The 24,077-nt window shown below is 57.3% G+C and overlaps 1 protein-coding gene across 2 annotated transcripts; it reads right to left on the bottom strand.

Moving 5' to 3' along the window:
• Positions 1-1,134: 1,134 nt before the first annotated feature.
• Positions 1,135-24,040, bottom strand: PPIL2 (peptidylprolyl isomerase like 2). Of its 2 annotated transcripts, XM_065889268.1 has the most exons (20): positions 23,931-24,040; positions 22,139-22,188; positions 20,499-20,544; positions 18,719-18,781; positions 17,770-17,821; positions 15,149-15,200; positions 11,822-11,913; positions 11,182-11,271; positions 10,273-10,348; positions 9,412-9,572; positions 8,342-8,417; positions 7,796-7,902; positions 7,550-7,639; positions 7,314-7,347; positions 6,665-6,782; positions 2,472-2,528; positions 1,795-1,867; positions 1,624-1,686; positions 1,396-1,535; positions 1,135-1,231 (listed from the first exon to the last, which is right to left on the bottom strand). In XM_065889268.1, the coding sequence occupies exons 1-20, from the start codon at positions 23,960-23,962 to the stop codon at positions 1,135-1,137; spliced, it is 1,569 nt and encodes a 522-aa protein (XP_065745340.1). In that variant the 5' UTR covers positions 23,963-24,040. The 2 variants fall into 2 exon arrangements, with proteins under 2 accessions (XP_065745340.1, XP_065745341.1); XM_065889269.1 differs by lacking the exon at positions 1,135-1,231 and having other exon boundaries at positions 1,392-1,535.
• Between the last annotated feature and the right edge of the window lie 37 nt (positions 24,041-24,077).

Raw genomic sequence — 24,077 nt, 5'->3', positions numbered from 1 at the left:
AAAATAAAGCTTCCAACATCCAATGTCTCCTAGTTAGCAGCATCACGGGTCTCGCGACCTGATGGGGTAGCCAAGGAGCTGCTGAGGGCGGAGCCCCCATCTGGGGGTCCAGGCGCCCTAGGCAAGCGTCCCCGTGTGGCCCACAAGAGCACTTAGGCTGGCCGTCACCAGGCCCGGCCACCTCCTCCCCGTGACCCCAGCTCCCGGAGACAGCATGGGCGTGTAAGCCCCTCAATGGAGAGAGGGTTGGGAAGACGTGAGGGACAGCAGCCTGGCCCAAGGCATCGGGGGAGTGGAAAGGTCACCGTCGAGCCCAGGTCCCAGCTGATGGTCATGGGCAGGGGCCTCGGAGGACGGGGCTGCACGGTGGGTCCGTGTGCAGGGAAGGCGCCGCCATCCATGAGGACCTGCACACGAGGCTCAGAGGAGGCAGGTGAGACAGGCCCAGGGCTCAGAAGCAGAGACGCGGAAAGAGCCACAGTACCTTCTAGAACTGTTGGCACTCACTGACGTGAGGTTTCGGGTGAGGCAGGAAAGGAGAGAAACGGGACCAGAGCCCAAGGGGGTGGTGGCCTTGCTGACCCGAGGACACAAGTGCTGAGAGTAGGGGAAGGGCAGTGATGACCCTGTTGGCCTTGCAGAGGGAGTAGACGGGTCCTGGGAGGAGGCAGCTGTCCCTCAGCTTCCACGGGAGCTTCTGGAAGCCGAGGGAGCAGCATCACAGGAGGACTGTGGGATGGAGGGCGCGGAAAGGGCAGGCTTTGAAGATCTTCAGTAGAAAGAGACACCACTGAGCAGGTCCCCAGGTCGTATGTGAGCACAAGGCCCTGAGGCTGGAGAGGAGTTGGCAGGGGCTGGGGGGACGACAGACACCAGCTCCCAGGACCTCTGCTCGCCCTTTGCCAGGAACAGCGGGAGCCAGCTGGCTTTGCCCTCCTGACTGAGGCAGAGGAGCAGACGTGGAGACAGGGCCAGGCCGTCCTACCCAGGGAGAGAAGAGGTGGCCCGTGGACTCCCAAGGCCAGGAAAGAGGACCCAGGCCAATAGACCAGAGCTTTATTGAGTTGCAGCTCAAAGGGCAGACAACTCGGGACACAGTCCAAGTCCCTACCAGAATCCAGAGCAGCCAGCCTGCTACCACGAGCTGAAGTCCCCAAAACCTCGGCTGGGCTTTTTCTTGGCCACGGGGACAGCTGCACTGGTGGAGGGTTCTTCCTCTGCTACCCGTTTCCTGGGGAGAGAAGCAGCAGACGAGAGCTGCCATGTGGGTACCAGGCCCCAACCCCCCTTCCTTCACCCTGCACCAAGGCGCCCCCCAGCAGCGAGCTCATGGTGGTGCCCCCAGCTGCCCCACCCCCCGGCGGTAAGTGCAGGGAGAGCACCGTGGAGACTCACGTGACCACCGGGCTGATGTACTTGCCCACTCCCTGGCGGTACGTCTGGGGGCCCTGGCTCCCCTGCTGGGGCTGGCTGGTCTTGGCTGTGCTCTCCAGGGCCGCTGCCTCCAGCCGCGTCTTCTTCCGCTCCTCAGCGATCTGTGGCAGGCAGGGGAGTGTCTGGCCTGGAGCCCTTGGGCCGGGTGGGGCTCCTGGGGACGGAACGGGCCCCGAGTGCCCCCCTCACCTTGGCATCGGCTTCCTCGTAGGGGTCCACAAACACTGTGGTGGAGTCCATGCGAATCTCCTCCTGGTGGGGGCGGGAGGGGGTGAGCAGAGCCGGCGCATGCCCCCAGCCCGCCTAGGGCCTGCCCAGTGCCAAGCCTGAGGAGCAGCCCCCATGCTCCCGGGCACATACCTTAGGGCGGTCAGTTTTGGGGTCACTCTCCACATTCTCCATGGCCGTCAGTGTGTCAAAGCCTCCGACAACCCTGCAGCAGAGCGATGGGGCACCTGAGAATGTGCCCAGGGCAGGGCGCCCCCAAAGGCCATGTTCCTGTGCAGGCCAGGGGCACAGAGTGGCTCCAGAAGGAGCCAGCAGGACCCAGAGATGAGGGGCGGGGTCCCCGGGGGCCCGGCTGGTGGCCAAGTCCAGCTGCCTGCCAGCTCTGTCAACAAAGATTGATCGGGACCCGTCCACGCTCATAATGCCTGTAGCTGATTTTGTGCTATGACCAGAGAGGGGGTGTGACAGAGACCATGAAGCCACAGAGCTGGAAATACCATCTGGGCCTTCACAGGATGGGTACCGAGCTCCAGACAGGAGATGGGGAGACAGACAGGATGTGGCCCAGCTTTAAGACTCGGGACCATTCAAGGGAGAGCCTGAGGGTGCAGGCAGGGCGCTGGGGAGGCCACTGGGACGGGTCTCAGGTCCAGAGGGCCCAACTCCCTGCCCACCCCCATCCCCCGCCAGAGAAGCCCCAAGCCCCCACTTGTGCAGAGACACAGACGGGGCAAGTGGGAGCAGGCCCAGCCCAGGGGAAGGTAGCCGCCCACCCCCAACACACACAGACCTCACGTGCAGCTCCTTACCGCCCGAAGATGGTGTGCTTCCTGTCCAGGTATGCGCAGGAGCGGAAGGTGATGAAGCTGGGGAAAGAGGGATGGTCAGGGAGAGCCTGTGCCTCCCCACCTGCCTGCCTCGGCCCCCTACCAGGCCGTGCAGGAAGGGGCAGGGGCTCTGCCTCCAGGCCTGACCGCCGCCAACCTCCTCCTGGGCCGACGCTGTGCCCACAGCCCGTCCCATCAAGAGACTGACTACAGGACCACAGACTGTAGCCCGGAAGAAAGGAGGCAACAAGCAAGAAGGGGTCCAGACACAGACACACGTGGGAAGGGGACACAAGGGCCACCCTCAAAAATCTTCATGTTTAATTTGGTATAAAAATGGGCAAATTAGGGGGCTTCCCTGGTGATGCAGTGGTTGAGAATCCATCTGCCAATGCAGGGGACACGGGTTCAAGCCCTGGTCCGGGAGGATCCCACATGCCATGGAGCAACTAAGCCCGTGCGCCACAACTACTGAGCCTGCGCACTAGAGCCCAGAAGCCACAGCTACTGAAGTCCACGTGCCACAACTACTGAAGCCCGCGCGCCTAGAGCCCGTGCTCCGCAACAAGAGAAGCCACTGCACCACAACAGAGTAGCCCCCGCTTGCCGCAACTAGAGAGAAAGCCCGCATGCAGCAACGAAGACCCAACACAGCCAAAAATAAATAAATAAATAAAATTTTTTAAAAAAGGCAAATTAAACTCCCCGAGGACACGGATGTGAGAGCCGGCGGGTTGACTGGCGGGGGCGGGGGGGGTGTAGGGCGCTAACCAGTAACTTCAGACATTAGACGGATGTACTTCGTGGCCACAAGGAAAACGTCTAAGTTCCAAACCAGGAGAGAGCGAAAAGAAGGAAACAGAAATAGAAGAAAAGACTAAGTAGAAAACAAATTAAGATCACCAGAAGCAGCACAGTGACTAGAAAGTTAAATACACTTAGGACTGTCAGGCTGAATTAAAATAAACCAAGATCTAGGTGTGTGCTGTGTAAGATACTGCTTTAAGACTTCAAGAATCTACAAGGCTAAAAGAAGGATGGAAGCAGACAGAAGGGATACAGGCAGGAAGTGTGGCGATGGTCGCAACATGGAGCAGTCCCCAGAGAAGTGCAGCAATGCCCCCACATCCCCACAGCCCGTGCGGGACCGAGCTCCATCAACACGCGTCAGCAGCCGCCCAGGGAGCGCACGCCTTCCAAGCCCATCGGGCTGCCAGACGTCAAAAATCGCGGAATTGTGCATCCCCGACCTCCGGCCACCAGGCAGGTCTCCTATTCTCACTTCTAACACAGTTAAAGAAAAGAGAGAATGGAATAAACCTAAAGTAACAGAAGGAAAACAAAAACAACAAAAGGGAGACCAAGGCATAACAGAAAGGAAATAAAGTCTAAAATTAGCTCTTTGAAAAGACAAAACACCCGATAATATTAGAAATAAAAAGAGAAAACCGCCACCAATCCAGCAGCGGTTTTACTGGCTATTTAAGCAGAGTTGGAAATAATAAAAAAAGGTGACACCACCGGCCCTGCCAACAGCACGCAGAGCACCCACCCAGCCCCATGGGGCTAAGAAACCTGCCACATAGCCCTGCCAGGATGAGACAGACGGAACCACCAGCCACCAGCAAGCAGGGGGCGGGGGACGCACAGGCCGATAAGAAAGGAGAGAACAGAAACCAGGAAGAAGCAATTCGAGGTAGAAACTGAAAATAACTACAGAGAAAGTGAGAGCAGACAACCCTTGTAAGCCCTGAGGAAGAACGGACACAGATGTGGTCAGGGATGGGGAGAGAGGGGGATGCATGGACACAGGCTGAGAATCCAGAGATGGGTGAGTCCCATTCCGGCAAAATGTGAATCAGTGCTTGGCCGGAGCAGCAAAGCCCACCTAAGGGTCAGCAGGACGCTCTGCGGCCGTCCCTGCCCAGCGAGGTCACAACAGCTGCCTCGCCTCCAAAGCTGCTCAGCTGTCCCCCGAGAAGGCGCCGGCCACCTCGCCCCATGGGCAGCGCCCACGGTACTCAGATCCCCATCAAACCAGCACAGATGACCCAGGCCGGCCCCCATGTGGAGGGAGCAGCAGTCTACAATCTTGGCCAGGACAGACACATGGACACAGCAGAAAGGCTGGCCCACAGCCTCCAGGAGAAAAACAGCATATGTTACAGTGACAGACGCTACAGGAAAGCATCTGCAAACTCAGCAACCTCGCTTGAGAAAGTAGGTCCAACAGCAAACCTGATCGGGTGACGCAACAGAGCCCATGTCCTCCCCCGCACAGCCTGATGGTGAGGGGACCATGTTTGCACCAGGAAGGAGAGGACATCCCCTCAAGCTGATAACGTGAATGTCTACGAAGCCTAAGACAGTTTCGGTAAACTACTGGAAATATAAGAGAATTTGATAAAGTGCCTAAATAATAGTTTTTCTCTACATGAACAATAACCACCCAGAATTAGGGGAAAAAAAATGTTTACAAAAATATCACAAACTACAAAATCCTTAAGGAATTGCTTTATCCAGGAAGGCAAAGGACCCATGTGAAGAAACTGTAAAATCGCATTAGAAGATAGAAGACATCCAAGGAGAAGTCAAGGCACATCCTTAGATGGAAACTACACCACGCACGTCTGTTGTTCCAAAGCACACGTCACAAAAAAAATTTTTTTAATTAAATAAATAAATAAAACACACGTCACATCGCTCCAATTAAAATAAAATCCAGATTAGAGAATAAGCAATCAGAGCCAAAGCAACGTGCGAACAAATAGTGAGGGTGGACCTCCTGGAACTCACTGCAGAGCCCAGTGTGGAGCTGGTGTGAACAGGTTAAGTGTAACGTTGGCGGAAGGAACAACAAACAGAGTGAGAGCCAACTCCCACAGGAAGGTGCCGAGTGCCAGGGCACGAGGAGGACGACCCGAGGCCCTCATGGCTGGCGGGAAGTGCCTTCTCTGTGGGAAGCTCTCTCAGGGGCTCCGCTGGAGGATGAGCAGGAAATCACTGGGAACAAGTCACCTAAGACAGGGGACCACCCATCAGGCAGGAGGGCGTGTTCCGCCCTTCGGGGGCCCCTCCCCGCTCCACTAGTGCCCACGATGGCCGGGGGGCCAACTAGCCACCTGACAGACTGTGACGGGCATCCTGACTGTTCAGTTGCCAGCAAGGCTGCCATCCACCTGGGGAGGGGACTGCTCTGAGTGACACCAGCACAACTGGGAGGAAACAAACGCTGTGCCCACGTCACACACAATCACCACGGACAAGCGAGATCCCAAAACCAAAGCCTTCCACAACTTCCCTGAGACACACGCACGATGGCACTGGGGACTCCTTAAGCACAAGTGGAAATGCCACAGGAGAGATGTAAAAACATGTGCCACCTTTCCCCGAAATTTTAAAGTCTGAGAAAATATCTGGAACACAGGTAAAAAATTAAGGATTTTAAGAATCATGAATCAAGAAACGTAGATGAACTCATAAAGCTCCTAGAGAAGGCTGAGCGGGAGAGAAACACTCCCCTTGGGGCCCCATTCCCCATTCCCCCAGGCCACGCGGCTCTGCAGATGAAGCCAGCAAAGGTGCATGCGGGCCGCCACCCAAACCGTCCTCGACGCGCCATCAGTGGCCGTGTGGCCCAAACCAACCTCCACAGGCAGCGTGTGGCTCCTGGGAAAACACTCTCCTCTGCGGCCCCGCAGCTCCCCTGCGCCGCCCCCCACCTTCCACTGACACTTGGACACAGGCCCCCACCCCCCAGACACTTGGACACAGGCTGCCCAAGCCTGTACATCTAGCCTGTTCTCACCCTCTCAGCACCAAAACTTAGACCTACTAGGACCAAGGTGGGTGTCCTGGGCATCTAACGCCAAAACACTCACAGCAGAATTCCCGACCCCTCACTGGGTCTCCGCCCCCCGGCCAGGCATCCACATCCACACCCACATCTGGTGCCGCCCTGGCCTGTCGCAGGCACCACCACGAGGCGTGGGATTGCCGGCTGACTCGTTTTACGTGCAGGTGCACAGGCCCAGCGCTCAGGCAGGTCTGCGCATGTCCCCACACTTTCTGGATTGATTCGGGGTCGGGGGCACAATATGTAGGGCGAGGCTGACGGAGAACCTGCAGGAGCCACCCCCTCCCCGGGCCCCTCCCATGGCCGCCCATTGACTCACAACTGAGACTTGTTGGTGTTGGGCCCCGAGTTGGCCATGCTGAGGACGCCGCGGCCCGTGTGTGAGAGGTTGGGCCGGAACTCGTCTCGGAAGGGCTTTCCCCAGTACGACTCCCCCCCTGGAGGAGGAGGGGGCACATGGCAGCAAGAATGACCAGGTCCCAGCTGAGCGCAGCTCTTGGGACGCGGCCCAGCTCAAAAACCCGTGCGCAATCCCTGGGGTCCTCATCACCAACCCCCCCCCGCAGGACACCCCCGCAGCCCCAGGGCCCTCAGAGCCCCTGGTTAGGGCCCGGCCCACAGAACAGGGAGTAAAGTGCCAAGGAGATGGGTGGTTCCTGCTCACACAACACAGGGCGAGGGATAAGCTGGCCCAAGCAGCTGGCAGGCTAAGGGGGGCTTTGGAGGGGCAGCATCCAGGGTGGGGCCCAACCTCCACCCACTGTAGGCCTCCTTGGTCTGTGGACAGAGGGGGTGCCCCTGGAGGCCCAGCGGGAGGTAATGTGCCCCCAACCCTTCATCTGTGGCTGAGGCCTCACAACCACCTTGGGACGAGGAAACAGCACGTGGGGCTAGCAGAGTCCCCACGCCCCTGCCCTCAGAGCCTGTGGCGCAGCCAGAGTTCCCAGGGGCCCAGCACAAGCACCTACCTGTGCCTGTGCCCGTGGGGTCACCTCCCTGTATCTGCAGGAAGAACCAGCCAGTGAGAAGCTGTGCCCATGAGCCTCAGCCCCCCTGCCCCCCATCCCCCAGCTGCTCCTGGTGAGAATGGGGCCCTCCTGGTTCACCCCCAAGAGGCCTGGTGTGGCCAGCTGGCCCCCGGGTACACGTGGGTCACTGCAGGACTCCGCACGTGGGCACTGGGAGGCTGGCGCACGGCACTCACCACGAAGTTTCGGATGGACCTGTGGAAGAGGGTGCCATCGTAGTACTGCTTCTTACAAAGCTTGATGAAGTTCTCACAGGTCTTTGGCGTCTACAAAAAAGCCAAGGTGCTCCACTGAGGCACATGGCGGCCAAGGAGGGTACCGAGGACCCCCAGGGCCCTTGGGCAGTGGAAGGCGGCCCTGACAGTGAGGAAGGACTTGCAAGGCCCAGCAGCCAGGCACTCGCAGGCGGCCACCTCACCCACCAGGTCGCAGTGCAGCTCCAGGTTGAGGTCACCCAAGTTGGTGTGCAGCCGCACGTAGCCCTTCTTCTTCACGAACTGGTAGCGCAGCACGTCCTCGTCAATGGCGGCTGCAAGCAAAGGCCTGAGCTGCCTGCCTGCCTGCCTGCCCGCGGCCCGGAGCCCCCAGGGGCATCGGGGAGGGTGGGGCAGCGGGGCCTGATGGCTCCTCGACGTAGGGAGGGGAGGGCTGGGGGGAGGGGGGCCCAACCAGCCAAGAACAGGAGAGGAAGGGGGCTTGGGGGCAACGCCAAGGTGGGACTTGGGCTGGAGCCTGAGGTGGGGTGGCCCCAGCATGGGGAGGGCCTCCCATCACCAGGGAGCCCCCTGGACAGCCGCCCCTATCCCAAGCACAAGCCCACTTTCAAAAGGGGCCGTGCCTGGCCAGTCCTGAGCTGCCCACGAGCCCACAAAGCCCAGGCGCGACAGAGCAGCGCTGAGAAGGGCATGGACGAGGGCACCCCACCCTTGGCCGCTGTTAACGCTGGTGGTGGAGACAAAGGCCACTACCTGCTTCATGCGTGGTCTCGGGAACCATGGCAGTGGAGGTGAAGGAGGCGCTGACCTTCCCGGTGGAATAGTGGGCCTGCCAAGAAACCACGGTGGCTCCTCGGCCCGAGGCCACCCCGCTGTTCAGGCCCTGCTCGGTGCCTCTCCTATAGGAAGGTGTCCCTGACCACCACCCACAGGTGCCTGCAGGGGTCTACCAAGGGGGACAGGACAGCCCAGCCCACACTGGCCTCTCCCCAAGGGCCCAGGGAGCAGGGGCACAGTGAGCCAGCAGCCCACGGGTCTCAACTGGGCTGAAGGCCTGGCTGCCAAAGCTCTCACGTTAAGTGAAATCCAGAAAAACACACCAGGCAGAGCCTGGGCATCTCTGGGGTTCAGAGCACCAAGAACTGGAGCTTCTTTTTAAATGTGTTAAGTCCCCACAGGAAAAAATAAGCCTCAATAAACGATTTTTTTCCTTCTAAACAGAAGGACAAAAAAGTTTCTTCCCATGAGAAAGAAATACACCAAAATTCTAAGAACCATCGTGTTAGAGGTGGGATTAGATGATAAACAACAAACCTTCTTTTAGCACGCTTAGTTTTCTGGACAGTTCTTTAGGGGGGCACCTCAGAGGTCCCCCCTCCCAGGGTCCCCCAGCCCCAGCTCACCAGGTCCTGCCTGAATAGAGGAAGGGGGGCTTGACAAGCCAGGGTGCAAATCCTGGTGCCCTCACTGCCAACTGGGGGTCCCAGGACCAACCGTGGGCTGTGTGGGATGAGAAGGTAAGGACGGGTGCCAGGTACCCCCAGTACCACTGGCTCCCTCCCCCCAGCAGCTTGGCACCCCTGAGGTTGCTCTGGGCACTGAGTAACCAGCTTCGCAGGGCAGTGACTCTGCCCATACCCCAGGGAGCTGTGGGGCGAGGAACCACTGAAGCTACCGGGCAGCTGTCCACCTAGCACATCTGCTCCGGGCCGGCCACACCTATCCGTGGCCCCAGGTTTGCCAGGCCAGCCTCAGTGCAGCCCCGTCCCCAGGAGTGCCCCAAGGGGCAAAGAGGGCAGCGGCAAGGCCTGCTGCCTACTCACAGCATTCAGCCTGTCCACCTTTGTCTTCTCGGGGACCTTCATGGTGGCCGCCAGCATCTCGTCCCCTTTGAACTCCTTGTAGAGCTCCTGCAGCGTCTCTCGGGTCTCCGTGTTCGTGTTTTTCAAATAATAAGATGGGTCCTGCTTGGCCTTTTCTTCATCTACAAAACAGCACAGTCGCCCTGAGCAGCCAAGACCCAGCAGCATCCCCAGATGTTGTGACAGGGACAGGAGGCCAGAGCCACTGAGAGCCCCGGCCGGGACACGAGTCTGAAGTGACCAGAGCTTCTGTCACAGTCACAGTCTCCTGGTCACAACAACCCAGGGAGGACCCAGTGGGGGAAGAAAGAGCGAGGCCACTGCCCTGTCCCCAGACCGGCCCCAGCCCCAGGGGTCACAACCTCGCATCACAGGACCCCTGGCCACGAGAAGTCACCACCCTTCATGGGACCTCCATACCCACCCAGCGGCCAGCACGAATGGCCCATCCCTGTGGTGGGACACAATCTCTGAGGAGAAGGCCCATCCAGGCCCCCGAACACATGGGAAAGGAAGCAGCTCTGAGAGACCTAGAGCCAAGTCCTCACGGGGCGGGGGTGGCAGGGAGATGGCCAGGCTGGGCACCATGGTGATGGCCCGGCTGGCACCGACATGTCTGGCCCCCGATGGCAGGCATGGGCCAGGGTGGTCTGCCAACCCCAGCACAGAACAATGGAGCGTGGGCTCAGGAAATGCAAGACCTTTGAAAACCTGGGTGAGACTCCCAGACGCTCAAGCCCCAGGGAGGTAGGGGCTTCGCCCAGGAGCACAGGCTCTTCTACCTAAGTCCCTGGCACCCAGGCCAGCCCTGGCCATACATACCTGGGTCTATTATTTTCATGTTATTCTTAACATGAAAGAAGTTGGAGACATTGAATTTGTCCAAACTGGTGGGGTCCTATGGCAAAAAGAACACATGTGGCAGTGAGCCTGGCACCACAGCCAGACCCATCCTGGGCCGTGTGGCTGCTAGGCAGCAAAGGATGGGTGGACCGGCAGAGGGACCAGGCTGGAGGGGAGAGGCTGGGGGCTGCATGGGCACCGCAGGTCAGCAGGGACTGTGCCCTGTGCAGGGTGACGAGCAGGGGTGGGGCAGGGACAGTGGCACAGATGGCTGCTCAGCCAGCTGCGTCCCCTTCTCCCCGCACACAGCTGAGCACCCTTGGCTGTTAGCGCGGGACGTGGGGTGCCCACCTCCAGGCCTCCTGCAGGCCGCCCCCCTTCAGCCCGGCTGCCAGACTGACCCCACGGTCTGCCCTGGGGACAGCGAGCCCATCACTGGGGAGAGCCATGCACCGGCCTCTGATTAGAACGGGATGAGCCACACAGGAGGATCTAGACACCCTGATTTTCTAGGGCCGGTTCTCATGAACTCACTCGGGGCTCTGACACCTACAGGCACACCCTACACTCGCCCCTGGGTCCTGAGCACACCAGCCCCAGCCCTCAGGCCACCAACGGGGCTGCTGGGACATGGAGGTGGTTCTGGGGGCAGAGACGAGGGCCCTGACACGGCAGGGGCAGCCTCGGAGGGGAGCAGTGAGCCCCGGACTGAGCAGGCAGCCTGTGTGGAGGCCCAGGGTGACTGAGGGCAGGGAGGGTGGGAGGGGCTCTGCCAACGGCCGGGACAGCTGGGAGCTACACAGGCAGGGGGCTGCGAGACCACTGAGGCAGGAGGAGCCAAGGTCCTGGGCGGGTGGTCCCCGGGCAGGCAGGGAAGGGGACACCCACCTGTAGGGTGATGATGTCCTGCCGGGAGAAGGGCTCGTCGGTCAGCAGGTCTCGGAAGTTCTTGGCCTTGATGTTTAGCTGCTCCACCGCCTAAAGCCAGGAGAAAGTCCACTGGTCACGTTGCCTGGCCCCCGACCTGGCAGCCCAGAGCCCACCCAGAGGTAGGGAAAGGACCAAGTGGGGGCAAAAGTGTGTGCCACCAAGGGGCGGGGCTTCCTGCGCCCCAAACAGGTTGCCGTCGTCACACATCTGTCTCCCAATGAGCCACCCGAATCCATGACCCCAGAGCCCCGCGGGGCCAACCTCCACGGATGGGCGTGAAAAAGGCTTAGGGAGGGTTTCCCGCATCATGGGGCCACAGCCCTGCCATCTGCACCCAGCCCAAAGCAGGCCCAGAGCAGGACGGGTGTGGAAATCAGGACCCCCCCCGCCAACATGTGATCCCCTGGGGCGGCACTAGGAGCTGAGGTCCCTCCAAGGTCTTTGCCGATGCCTGTGGGGGGCACCAGGGAACAAGGACCTGCTCAGTGGGCAGAACTGCCCTGGTCCAGTCTGGAGGACACGAGCAGGCCCTGCCATCTCCTGGATGCGCCGGTGGCTCTCACCCCATGAGCCGGCCTGGGGCTCCCCAAGGACCCACCTCGTGGGCGTAGACGTTGCCAGTGGTCCTGATGGCCACGATGTAGCTGTTGTTGGTGAAGACGGTGAACAGCACAGGGCAGTGGTACTTCCCTGGAGAGGAGGCACACGCCCAAGGTCAGAGAGCCAAGGTCAGAGAGCAGGAGAGGCGGAACCCTGCATCAGCACGCCCAGGGTGACCCGGGGGACAGCCCACAGCTCAAGCTCCTCCTCCAAGAGCATGAATTCCCATTCATCCTGCAAGACCCAACCCCTGCAGGGCCTTCTTCAGCAAAGTCGGCCTTGTCAGCCCCCAGCCCACCTGGCCTCCCTCTCCACCTCGGGCATCCGTCACCCTTGCCCACCCACCAGTAGCCTGTCCTTCAGACCCTGCCTCGTCCCCGTACCTCCTGTGTCCCTCGCCTGGGTTACTGCAACCAGCCCCGGCTGCCCTCCGTGCCCTGCCCCACCCCACCAACACCCGCCCACAGCCAGGGAGCCTGTTCAAGTCCCAGCAAGAACACTGCAGAAAGGGGAACACTTAGAGATGAAAGACCTTGAGTTGTATGGACTCTAAAATTCCTGATTTCAAAACTACAAAGAATAATTATGAGAGCATTCTGGAAACTTGACCACTGGCTGGATAGTCAATGATACTACGGCATTCCTACTAACTTTTTAGATGTGACAACGGTATTGTGGTTATTATTTCTTAAATCTTTAGCTTTTAGAGATGCACACTGAAGTACTTAAGCACAAGATAGTATGATGTCAGGGATCTGCTTAAAATCACCTGAGTACGTGCAGAATGCTAGCATAAGTAAAATCAGACACGTTGACAATGGATGGGAGCTGAAGCTGGGGATGGATACAGGGCAGGGAGTCACACAGTAATTCTACTTTCTTTTTTTTTTGGCCACACCACGGGATCCTAGTTCCCAGACCAGAGATCAAACATGGGCCCCCCACAGTGGAAGTGCACAGTCCCAACCACTGGACTGCCAGGGAAGTCCCGAATTCTCTCTACTTTCACATCCCTGAAAATGTCAACTTGGGACTTCCCTGGTGGCACAGTGGTTAAGAATCCGCCTGCCAATGCAGGGGACACAGGTTCGAGCTCTGGTCCAGGAAGATCCCACATGCCGTGAAGCAACTAAGCCCGTGTGCCACAACTAGTGAGCCTGTGCTCTAGAGCCTGTGAGCCACAACTACTGAGCCCACATGCCGCAACTACTGAAGCCCACACACCTAGAGCCCATGCTCTGCAACAAGAGAAGCCACCGCAATGAGAAGCACACCCACCGCAATGAAGAGTAGCCCCTGCTTGCTGCAACTAGAGAAAGCCCACGTGCAGCAATGAAGACCCAATGCAGCCAAGAATAAATTAATTAACAAAAAAAAGAAAGAAAATAAATGATGCTGTCTTTAAAAAAAAAAAAAGGACTTCCCTGGTGGCACAGTGGTTAAGAATCTACCTGCCAATGCGGGGGACATGGGTTCAATCCCTGGTTTAGGAAGATCCCACATGCCACGGAGCAACTAAGCCCGTGTGCCACAACTGCTGAGCCTGCGCTCTAGAGCCCGCAAGCCACAACTACTAAGCCTGCATGCCACAACTACTGAAGCCCACGCGCCTAGAGCCCATGTTCTGCAACAAGAGAAGCCTGAACACTGCAACGAAGAGCGGCCCCTACTCGCCGCAACTAGAGAAAGCCCACGTGCAGCAACGAAGACCCAGTGCAGCCAAAAATAATTTTTAAAAAAATTTTCAACTAAAAGACAAAACAAAGCCAAAAAAAGGCAATCTCTAGATCAAAGTTAGTAAATTTTTTTTTTTTTTTTTTAGTAAAAATTTTAACAAAGGCAAAGTTAGGTCAGATCTTTCTTGCTATAATCTCTGAGTTCTCCCGTGGCCACCCAAGCCCCGCATGACTGCTCTGCACCCCATCCCACCTGACTCTGGACCACAGACCCTGCTTCCCGCTCCGCTCACCCTGATGCAGCAACACTGGACTCCTGGCTGTGCCTCGGGGCCTTTGCACAGGCTGAGCCCACTGCGCAGAATGGTCTCTCCACATCCCCACAGGGCTCCCCTCCCCTGCCCTTCCTCCCCCTCCCCCCAGATGTATACTCAAACCCTGTCAGTGAGTCGTCCTGTGACCCTCTCTCACCCTGCTTTACCTCTGACCTGTTCCATGCAGCACCTGACGCACTACAGTGATCTCATTTCCAATTTCCTCCCTCCCTTTTGTTCCGGGAGAGACCCGCCTGTCTTGGTCTCCGCACACAGCAGGCGCTCAGTGAACACTTGTGAAGGAGACACACCGAGGGCCTCCCTGAATCACCCGCTCTCAGAGCAGGGAGCCACGTGGCACCCAGGGACCATCTATGGGGTGCTGTGCTCCTGGTCACCAAGGCCCGCTTGCTCGTTCACTGCCATCTGGCACCTGCTGGGAGCCAGGCCAGCCTCAGCTGCTCCAGCATGTCCCGGAACACGCCTGCCCAGCGAGCCCCGACACCGACCTCAACCACGGCACCCGCACGCGCCCAGGGCACGGCGCCAGGCCCACAGAGAACCGAGAACAAGGTGGGTGTCCACGGAGGTCGCCTCGGCGCAGGCGTCTGGCCAATGAGAACAATGGAGGGTGTGGAGGAGTGCAGAGCAGGACCCCAGGCCTGGACTGGGGCTTTATGACCAGTGCCAAGTGGAAACCAGCCCAAGAGCCACCTGGCAAATCTGTCAGACTCCCCACACCCACTGCCTGGCTGCCTGCCCTGGGCCGCAGCCTGAGCAGCTTGTCTGCAGCGATGACTGGACCAGAGCCACGGCCAGGCAGGGCCTGTCTCCCATGGGGCCCAGCTGGACCCATAAAGGCCACCGGAGGCCCACACGGCCCAAGTGCCCTTGGGGGAAGAAGTGCCCCAAGCCGGAGGTTTCACCCCCACCCCAGCTTTAAACTTTCTGGACCTGGGCTTCCCTGGTGGCGCAGTGGTTGAGAGTCTGCCTGCCGATGCAGAGGACACGGGTTCGTGCCCCGGTCCAAGAAGATCCCATGTGCCGCGGAGCAGCTGGGCCCGTGAGCCATGGCCGCTGAGCCTACGCGTCCAGAGCCTACGCGTCTGGAGCCTGTGCTCCACAACGGGAGAGGCCACAACAGTGAGAGGCCCACATACCACAAAAGAAAAAAAACGAAAAACAACTATCTGGACCTTTAAGAAAAAATTATTAGCCTTTGAGAAATCAAAAGCAAGCCTCCAGCCTGATCAGGAAGGAACAAAAACTTGGTGAGAGGCGGGGGCCTCGGGTCCTGCGGGCCAATCCTAAAACTGGCTGTAAAGGATTACTCACCTTCACTGTTCTTTGCAAAGTTCAGCTTGATCAGGGACCTCCCGTCCAGTTTCTGAAAAAAGCGTAATTAATAATAAGTAACTCACATGAAAAAGGGCAGAGGCATCCGAACAAACTTTTTGGCCAAATCAATATCTCCTCAGCTGGGCAGTGGGGACCCAGGCATTTGCCCTGCTGTTCTGCTGTGTGACGACCCAAGAAACACCAGGCACGACAACGTGGGGGAAGAGGAGTCAATACATGCAAATGCCAAGAGGGGATGGGACGGGATCCTTTCTCAAAACTTCTGGACTTCGTCTGCGGCTCACCTCTTCTCCAGGAACCTGGACAATAAAGCAAAGTCCAGCAGCTGGAGGAAAGCTGCCCAGTGGGGAGGCCTCTGTCAGAGGAAGTGAGGGGGCAGCAGGGAGACCCTGGATGGGGAGGCACAGGCCCTGCAGCAACCAAGGGCCAGCTCCAAGGGCCACGCGGAAGAGACACCACTGAACCCAGTTCTGCCCCACGTCCTCCCTCCCCTGGCACAGTCCCCGCACCCAGCCCAGTGCCCACTCCCTGAGTCACCTCGGCCCTGCCTTCGTTAGCCAACCACCCCCCCACACACACCTATGGACAGATGGTGGGCGCCCGCCCCAAGCACAGCCAACCCAGGGAGACCCACATGCAGCACCCTCCTCCTGGGGTCCCGGGAGGTGATAGGAGCTCACAGCAGCTGACACCACAGGGACGGTCCTCAGGGCCGCGGCCGCGGGGACTCTGGGCACAGGCCGGGAGGGGCACGGGCCCCACTTGAGGACGCACCACAGACTCCCTGACAGGACACCCGCAGCAGAGGTGATGGCTGGGGGCAGGCGATTGGCATGCTGTGGGGCTGGGGAGCACCCGGGGACCGGCTGGCCACAGTAACCGAGGACAGGGGGGCCAGAGGTGGACGAGGAAACACGGGGGGCTGGGGGGCGATGGCAAAGCGCAGCCCCCACCGACAGAGGAGCGAGCCCCAGCCTCGACACAGCCGCAGCCTGATCCCAGGGGAGGCAGTGCATCCCGAAAACAAGGCCACCGCCCAGGGCCCCAGAGTACACATCCACCTCCAGAACACAGGTAACAAGCGCACAGCTGAGCAAAGACTGAACCCACGACACTTCACACGTCCGAGGCTGGTGACCAGGACCCTGCTCACACCCCTCTTCTGCCTCCCTCCCTCCCCCTAGCCTCACCGCACCCGGGTTCTCTTGGGCCTCCCCAAATACGATGACAATGACAGCCTCCACTCTCCACAGGGCCCCCAGGGTCTGTCACAGAGCTGACCAGGCCTAATCCCGGCAGACAGGGCTCTGACCACCACCCAGCCCAGCTCCCAGCTTCGCAGTGCCAGTCACCACACTGCCCGCCACTCTCCCAACGCAGGCCGGACTTCTATCAGGCTGACACCCTGGGGGAGCCAACCTGGCTTCCAGGGTCTGCAGAAGGTCCCGCCCTCCCTGCTCGCCCACCTCTAGCCCCTGCACTGCACCTCCTCAGCCTGCACCCTAGCCCAGGCTCACCCAGCACCTCTTGCCCAGAAAGTACACGGCCCCTGCTGCCTCCCTGCTTCCACCCTCACTTCCCGGAGGTCTGGTCCCGACACAGCAGCCAGAGCCAGGCTTCCAAACAGGCCAGATCACAGCTCGCTACGGCTTAACCCATCTGGCCTCCAGCCCATCCAGAACGAAGCCAGGCTCCCTCCAGGGCTGGCAAGACCCCCCCGATGTAACTCAGACTATCTGCCACCATCTCCCCTCGTCCCCAGGCCACAGCTTCCATAGCACTGCTCCACAGACGTCCCCAGGTCCCCCATCCTCCTCTGGTCAGCATCCCGTCCCACTCTGCTCACAGTGCCAGGCCCCATGCTGCACGGCTAACCCCTTTCTGTGAGTGAATGGGTGCAACCGAATAAATGTGGCAGAGGGAAGGCGAGCTGAGAAGTGAACAGAGAGCAGCAGGAGGAACGGAAAGTGGGCGCCCTGGGGCTTTACAACAAGGCATGCGGAGGGGCAGGGGGTGTCCAGCAGGAAGTATGCTGGAACTCGACTCCAGATTCTCTCCTGCACCTGTATGTGTGACACATCAACAGCTGCTTAACCTAACTCTCCACAGAGTACACGTCACAGAACGCTGGTGCCCACAAGTTACATCACCCAAAGAGACAGGTGACTCCTAGAGCTGCTGAGGGTCTAGGACATGTATCTCCCCTGACACCGCTGATGAGAGTCTGGAACAGTGCGACTCCTCTAGGGTGCAACTTGCCAGGAGCTACCAAGCCGAAAACGCAGCCCCCAGCGTCCAGCAGTCCCAGGGGTACACCGCATGTGTGACCACCATCTGCAACAGCAGAACTCCAAATGCCCCCCCGAACTGTGCCACCACAGGAGGGCGCACGGACGCACTGACACCTCGGGGGTGGAAGCAAGGGGCAGTGGGGTCACCAATCAACTGCGTCCACGACCGAGGTAAGACAGATGCCTGCACACGTGCACACAAGTGGGGAACACTCCAGAAAGGACCGGTGTGGGTCCTCCACCACGTTCCTGTACCTGACACCTGGTGTTCACCGGCATCACCAAAGCTCCTGCACAGCCACCTACCTCTCCGTTGCTGGGGTTGGTGCCATACTTCTTAAGCCAAGGGACAATGTTCCTGAAGGGAAGAGGACAGTGCGCGTCAGCGGGAGGGCCGGTGCAGCCTGGCGACAGGGCCACAGTGCAGGGGGTCTGCCTCCAGGGGGAGCTGGGAAGGGGCTACACTCCACTTCACTTTTTGCCTCATCAGAGGAAATGGGGGAATATTTCTGGCTACATGGGCTTCAAAGTACGTTCAGGGTTTTTACTCTACTTATGCATAAACATGGATAAATACCATTAACAGAAAAAGACGTACATACAATGAGATACTGGGCCAGCATCAAAAATCACACTTCCAGAGAATTCTGAATGATATAGGGGAGAAAAGCTCTCATCTGAGTGAAAACTGGATCCTGAACTATCTTCTACAGTGTGACCTCAAGCAGGTTACCACAAATGCACTCCCAGAAGAGCACTCCAGACACTGGCAGTGCTTTCCCCGGACAATGCAATTATGGCCAATTTTCCCTTTTCCTTTGAAGTATTTTGCAAATCTTCTAAACTGAATCTGAACTATGAGACAATTACAGAAGCTGGTTTACATTGGGACATAAAACTGAGCATAAAGCTTCAAAGGGAAGGACTAGGAAATTATGCGCCTCAACTATGGCTCTGCTTCATGAAGTGAAAGCTAGTCAGCTCATTAACACTCTAATAGGTACAGGGTGCGAATTAGAGCACTAGGGACCCCCACACGGGGGAGAGGCCAACGCCCCTCCAGGCAGAGGTCACAGCAGCACTGCCACCTCATGCCTGAGGCCCATCCAGGGCTCCCAAGGCTGCTGGGACCTCGGTGTGTCCAGGCTCAGCACTGCCTGGAGCCCAAACACTCCAGCTGGCCCCACAGCCCCTTCCTGAGTGGGTGTCAACAATCTCACCACATCTGTTAGTCAGAAGTCAAGGGAAAACTCACAGCAAGTCAAAGACGACGCCTTCGGGGGTGCAGACCGGGTAGACAAAGGGCTGTAGAGAGAGACTGAAGAAGGACAGGGTCACTGCTGAGCACTGCCCCCTCCCATCCCAGGAGACTCTGGGGGCAGGGGGTTACCACGGTCTGGAGGAGCCCTGCCTGCTCCTGGCTGCACAGCAGGCTCCGTTCCCGCCATGTTTCCAAGGAGCGGGTAAGTGCTCAGACAAGACCTGATGCCCGGGAGCCCTGGGTAAGTTCCAGTGCAGGGATATGGGTGTCGAAGGCCACTTCCTGCCTCGTGGAGGGTCTGCTTCAGAAAAGCAGAGCCCACAGGTGGAGGAGGATGGTATCCAGTGGACTTCCTTGAGCCAATAACCTTTTCTTCTGGCATGGGGTCTCCATCACTAGTCATCAAGAGCCCTGGCTGACCTGGCTTGTTTGTATATCAGTCACCTACGAGTTTGGTCAGCACAGGTCAGGCACCAGGACCTGGACAGCCTGGCGGCATTGGGGTCACCTCCCCGAATGCTGCCCCAGGGAGCCCTTGTGGGAAGTCCTCACCACCGCCCCCTCTGGCCCAACCTTCTACTCTAACCCAGTAGTACTGCTGGGGACCAACCAGAGCAGGACCCAACAACAAGGCAAGCTCCAAACAGCAAGACAGTGAACATGTGTCTTCTCCTAACAGGGCCTGAAGGGCACATTCTCAAAGCATGTGTTACCCAGAACCCAAGGTAGTTACAAAATGGGCGAGACACACAGCAGAGACCTCTTGGAAGAACTGGGAACCAAAGATTTCCATAGAACCAATTTACAAGACTACATTTCCAGGAGGCTGATGACAAAACTGGTGGCGGTGGTGAGAAATGCAGCTGATGATGTCTGGGCCTCACTTGTTCATACTTCCTGAGCCAAGTGAAACAGGTGAAGCCCTCACTCACCATGTGGGGAGCCTCCTGGAAGCCCTGGGCAGATTCAGCGGCTGCACCCCCAGCCTCCCCTGTCCCCTCACTGCCCTGTGGTATCGGCTGACCTGCCTCACCACAGTTCTGGGATCACCAGGAGAGCTTGGTCAGCTCTCAAGGCTCACCCTGACCTATGGAATCAGAACTTTGGTCAGAGGGAGAGGAGGGCAAGATGGGGAGAATGCTGTGTAGACACGTGTGTCCAGGACAGAGCTGACTACTGCTCAAACTTGGGGAAACTCAAGCCCATGGGGACCACCAGACCTGCCCACTCCCCCAAGCCCCAATGTGTTGGGGTTCATTAGTCTAATAAGGGTGGGAAGAGACATCCAAGTGGCTGTGCAGCTGGGTCCCTCCCCGCCCCCACAGTGACCTGCATTCTCAGGGAAGGGGGAGGGGCCACAGTATCATGACTCTCGGGGCTGCTGTTACTACTCAAACTCTGGACCAAAAGGAAAGCATTAAAGCCCTGGGCTCACAGTCAGACCACTTCCTAGATGGGATACCTGGGAGAGGGAGCTCACTCTTCGAAGCACTGATTCTCTCAACTATAAGGCAGGCTTGATGACAGAGCCTACCTACCTCTGTAGGTAAGAACAAGGTTAAAAGACAATGCACATAAATGGAGACACAGAACAAGCAGAAAACCATCATCATTTCTTTCCATTGCTGGGTCCCTTCTTCCAGTCCACGGAAGATCCGGGTGGGAGAACGCAGACAGAAGCTACACCTGCATCTCCAGGGATCAGATTCACTGTCAAACAGTTGAGTACCCGAGAACAATCACGAGGGAAATGTTAAACTCTCCAAACTCTTACCTGCAGTGGTCAAAAGGTAGACGACGAAAATCTGTTTGTGCGATATCTGTGTAAAATGAAAATAAAGGACAGAAAACTTACTCTGTAAAAAATTTCACGTATGTACTCTATCAACAAGTCAACTACGTTTTAAGAAAAAGTGCATGTAAGTCATGGGGATGAAACACACGGCATGGGGACTGTAGTCAATGATATCTTAAAAATTGTGTGTGGTGCTTCCCTGGTGGCTCAGCGGTTAAGAATCTACCTACCAATGCAGGGGAAACGGGTTTGAGGCCTTGTCCAGGGAGATCCCACATGCCGCGGAGCAATGAAGCCCGTGCGTCACAACTACTGAGCCTGCGCTCTACAGCCCGTGAGCCACAATTACTGAGCCTGTGTGCCACAACTACTGAAGCCCGTGCACCTAGAGTCCATGCTCCTCAACAACAGAAGCCACTGCAATGAGAAGCCCACGCACTGAAAGAAAGAATATGACCTGCTCGCTGCAACTAGAAAAAGCCCACGTGCAGCAACGAAGACCCAACACAGTCAAAAATAAATAAATAAATTTTAATAAATTAATAATAATAATAATTGTGTGTAGTGACAGATGGTAACTAGACCTATTTTGGGTTTTGTTTTGCAAGGCACAGAAATATCAGACCACTGCATTGTGCACCTGGAAGTCACTCAGTGTTACAGGTCAACAATACATCGATAAAAAAATAAAAACCTGTTAAGATCAAGAAAAAAAAGAAAAAAACAAAAGAAAATGCTGATGTAAATTACCCAGTGCAAAAATTGCTGTGTACTAAAACCTTTCTCTAGACAGAACCAAAACGTGGGGTACATCAAGAAAGAGCTTAGAGGAAGAAGTACATACTGCAGGTGGGTTTCTGCCACAACCCTAACTAACACCCCTGCTGTGGGGCTCCCTCTTGGCTTTGCTTTCCAAGAGGCTGGGCCAGTTTTGCTTCCACCAGTGACCGTGACAGTGCTCTTTTGACTGCAGCCTTGATAGCTTTAGGTATTATTGCTCTTTGCATTCTTTTTTTTTTTTAATTTATTTATTTTTGGCTGCATCGGGTCTTTATTGCTGCACGCGGGCTTTCTCTAGTTGCAGCGAGCAGGGGCTACTCTTTGTTGCAGTAAGCAGGCTTCTCATAGCGGTGGCTTGTCTTTGTTGCAGAGCACAGGCTCTAGGCACGTGGGCTTCAACAGTTGTGACATGTGGGGGCTCAGCAGTTGCGGCTCGTGGGCTCTAGAGCACAGGCTCAGTAGTTGTGGCACACAGGCTTAGTTGCTCCACGGCATGTGGGATCTTCCTGGACCAGGGCTCGAAACCATGTCCCTTGCATTGGCAGGCGGATTCTTAACCACTGCGCCACCAAGGAAGTCCCCGTTCTTTGTATTCTTTATTAACTTGACAGAGAAAATATTATTGTAACCTATGTTAAAAAAAAATCACCACCAATATTAAACATTTTCTCCTATGTTTAGTGTATTTCCTCTTTTGTGAACTGTGTCCTCAACCCGTCTACTATAGTTTCCATGTTCTTATTAACTGTTCATTTTTACACTTACTGCATTGTGAAGGCATCATTCCTTAATTATACCCACACACACACCAAAAGGAACAGAAGGATTTCATGCCTTACCTGGTTTCTTGCCACCATAGAAGTGAGTGTATTCAGCACAGGTAATGTACCTAGAGAGAAAGATAATCTTACTACCACCTCTTTATAAAAATAGTCTCTGGAAGTAAGAAGTTGATAACCGAAATCATTTCACTCATTTGGAAAATGCTTTTTTAACACGTACTATATGTCAGGCACATAGTGAAAAACACAACAGAACAAGGGGATACACAAACTATTAAGCAAACCCAAACGGTCCTGCTCCAAAGAGCAGGGTTAACAATGAGAAGCAGCTGGCCACACCAAGACCTGGGGAGAGAGCTTTCGGAGGCCGAGGGACCAAGCCGACTAATCACGTATAAAAGCCCTGAGGCAAGGGCTTCCCTGGTGGCGCAGTGGTTTGAGAGTCTGCCTGCCGATGCAGGGGACACGGGTTCGTGCCCCGGTCCGCGGGGATCCCACATGCCGCGGAGCGGCTGGGCCCATGGGCCATGGCTGCTGAGCCTGCGCGTCCGGAGCCTGCAACGGGAGGGGCCGCAGCAGTGAGAGGCCAGCTTACCGCAAAAAAAAAAAAAAAAAAAAAAGCCCTGAGGCAAGAAAAGCTAGTGTGTTTCCAAAGAAGGGCAAAGCCACTGAAAAAGAGTGCACATGGGGGCACAGGGCCACTGATCATGGAAGCGCAGGTGGTGGTCGTATCACAAGGGGCCTCAGGGGCCGTGGGAGGACTCTGGATTTGCTTCAGGCGGGATGAAAGGACCCTGATCTAGCATGAGTCCTCAAAGCATCACTCTGGCTGCTGTGTGCAGAGGGTCAAGCAACAGGCAGCAGAAAACCAATCTGAGGGTGACTACAAAGGTCCAAGAAGGAGCTGGCATCAACTTCACCTGCGGGAGGACTGGTGGACGAGTGAGAAGTGGTCAATTCCTGGAAGAGCCAGCAGGATGTACTGATGGACAGGAGGCAGAGGGAGCTAAGGGAAACTCCCAGGCTTCTGACCCCCAGCGAGGAGAGAGCGGTGTGACCACTGAGATGGGGAAATGGGGGAGGAACAGGCTCAGGTGCTGAAAATCAAGAGTTGCTTCCCCGTGGGGCACAATGAATTCGAGAAGCCCATCGGATCTCCAAGTGGAGGTGTCCTAAGCAAGACTGGAGAGATCCCACCGGGCAGGATGTAAATGGAGAGGAAGCCTGGGGGAGGAGACGTAGGAGGTCCGGAACAGGGGGAGGAGGATCCATCAGAAGAAACCAACAAAGAAAGACCCCTGAGGTAGCCTGAAAACAAAGAGTGTGGTGTCCCAGGCACCGTACAAGGGCTTCAGAGGGAGAGAGGCGGTCAGCCGCGTCCTACGCTGCTGAGAAGCCCAACAAAACGAGGACTGAGAACTGACTGACCCCCGGATGGAGACGCACGGAAGTTACAGGATCACGACAAGAGCAGTGCAGCGGGCAGAGCCCGACTGGAGTGGTTTCAAAGGGAAAGCAGAAAACAGCCGATCGACACAGATGTTCCTCTTCTTGTCATTAAAAAAATCAAAGAAACTCGATGGCAGCTGGTGGTGCCAGGTGGGTTTGTTTTAATTGGAAGGTGCTGTAGCCCGTGAGCAGGCTGGGGAGCGAGAACCGCGCCCGGGGAAAGCCGGCGGGGTCAGAGCTGGAGAGCTGAGGGGCCGAGGGGACAGGACTCCGAGAGACCCGCGCCTGAGGGAGCCGCCCCGCCGGGGGACGGCGGAGGCTCCCGGGGAAGTGACGTCGAGAGGGACTCGGCGCGGCGCAGAGTGCGGACAGGCCCGCTCCCGGCGGCGGCTCAACTTACATCTTGTCCTTCTGGTGCTGTCGCTTCCCCATGGCGGCGGCGGCGGCGGCGGCGGCGGCGGCAGGACCAGCGAGCGAGAAAAAACAACGGCACACAACTCACACCGCGTCCTCTCGGCCGAGCTCCGTAACTACTTCCGGGTCTCTC

The sequence above is a fragment of the Phocoena phocoena genome, chromosome 13, assembly GCF_963924675.1.
Source record: "Phocoena phocoena chromosome 13, mPhoPho1.1, whole genome shotgun sequence".
NCBI lineage: Eukaryota > Metazoa > Chordata > Mammalia > Artiodactyla > Phocoenidae > Phocoena > Phocoena phocoena.
The sequence above is the reverse complement of the archived record's forward strand: the minus strand, read 5'-3'. Positions and strand labels throughout refer to the sequence as shown.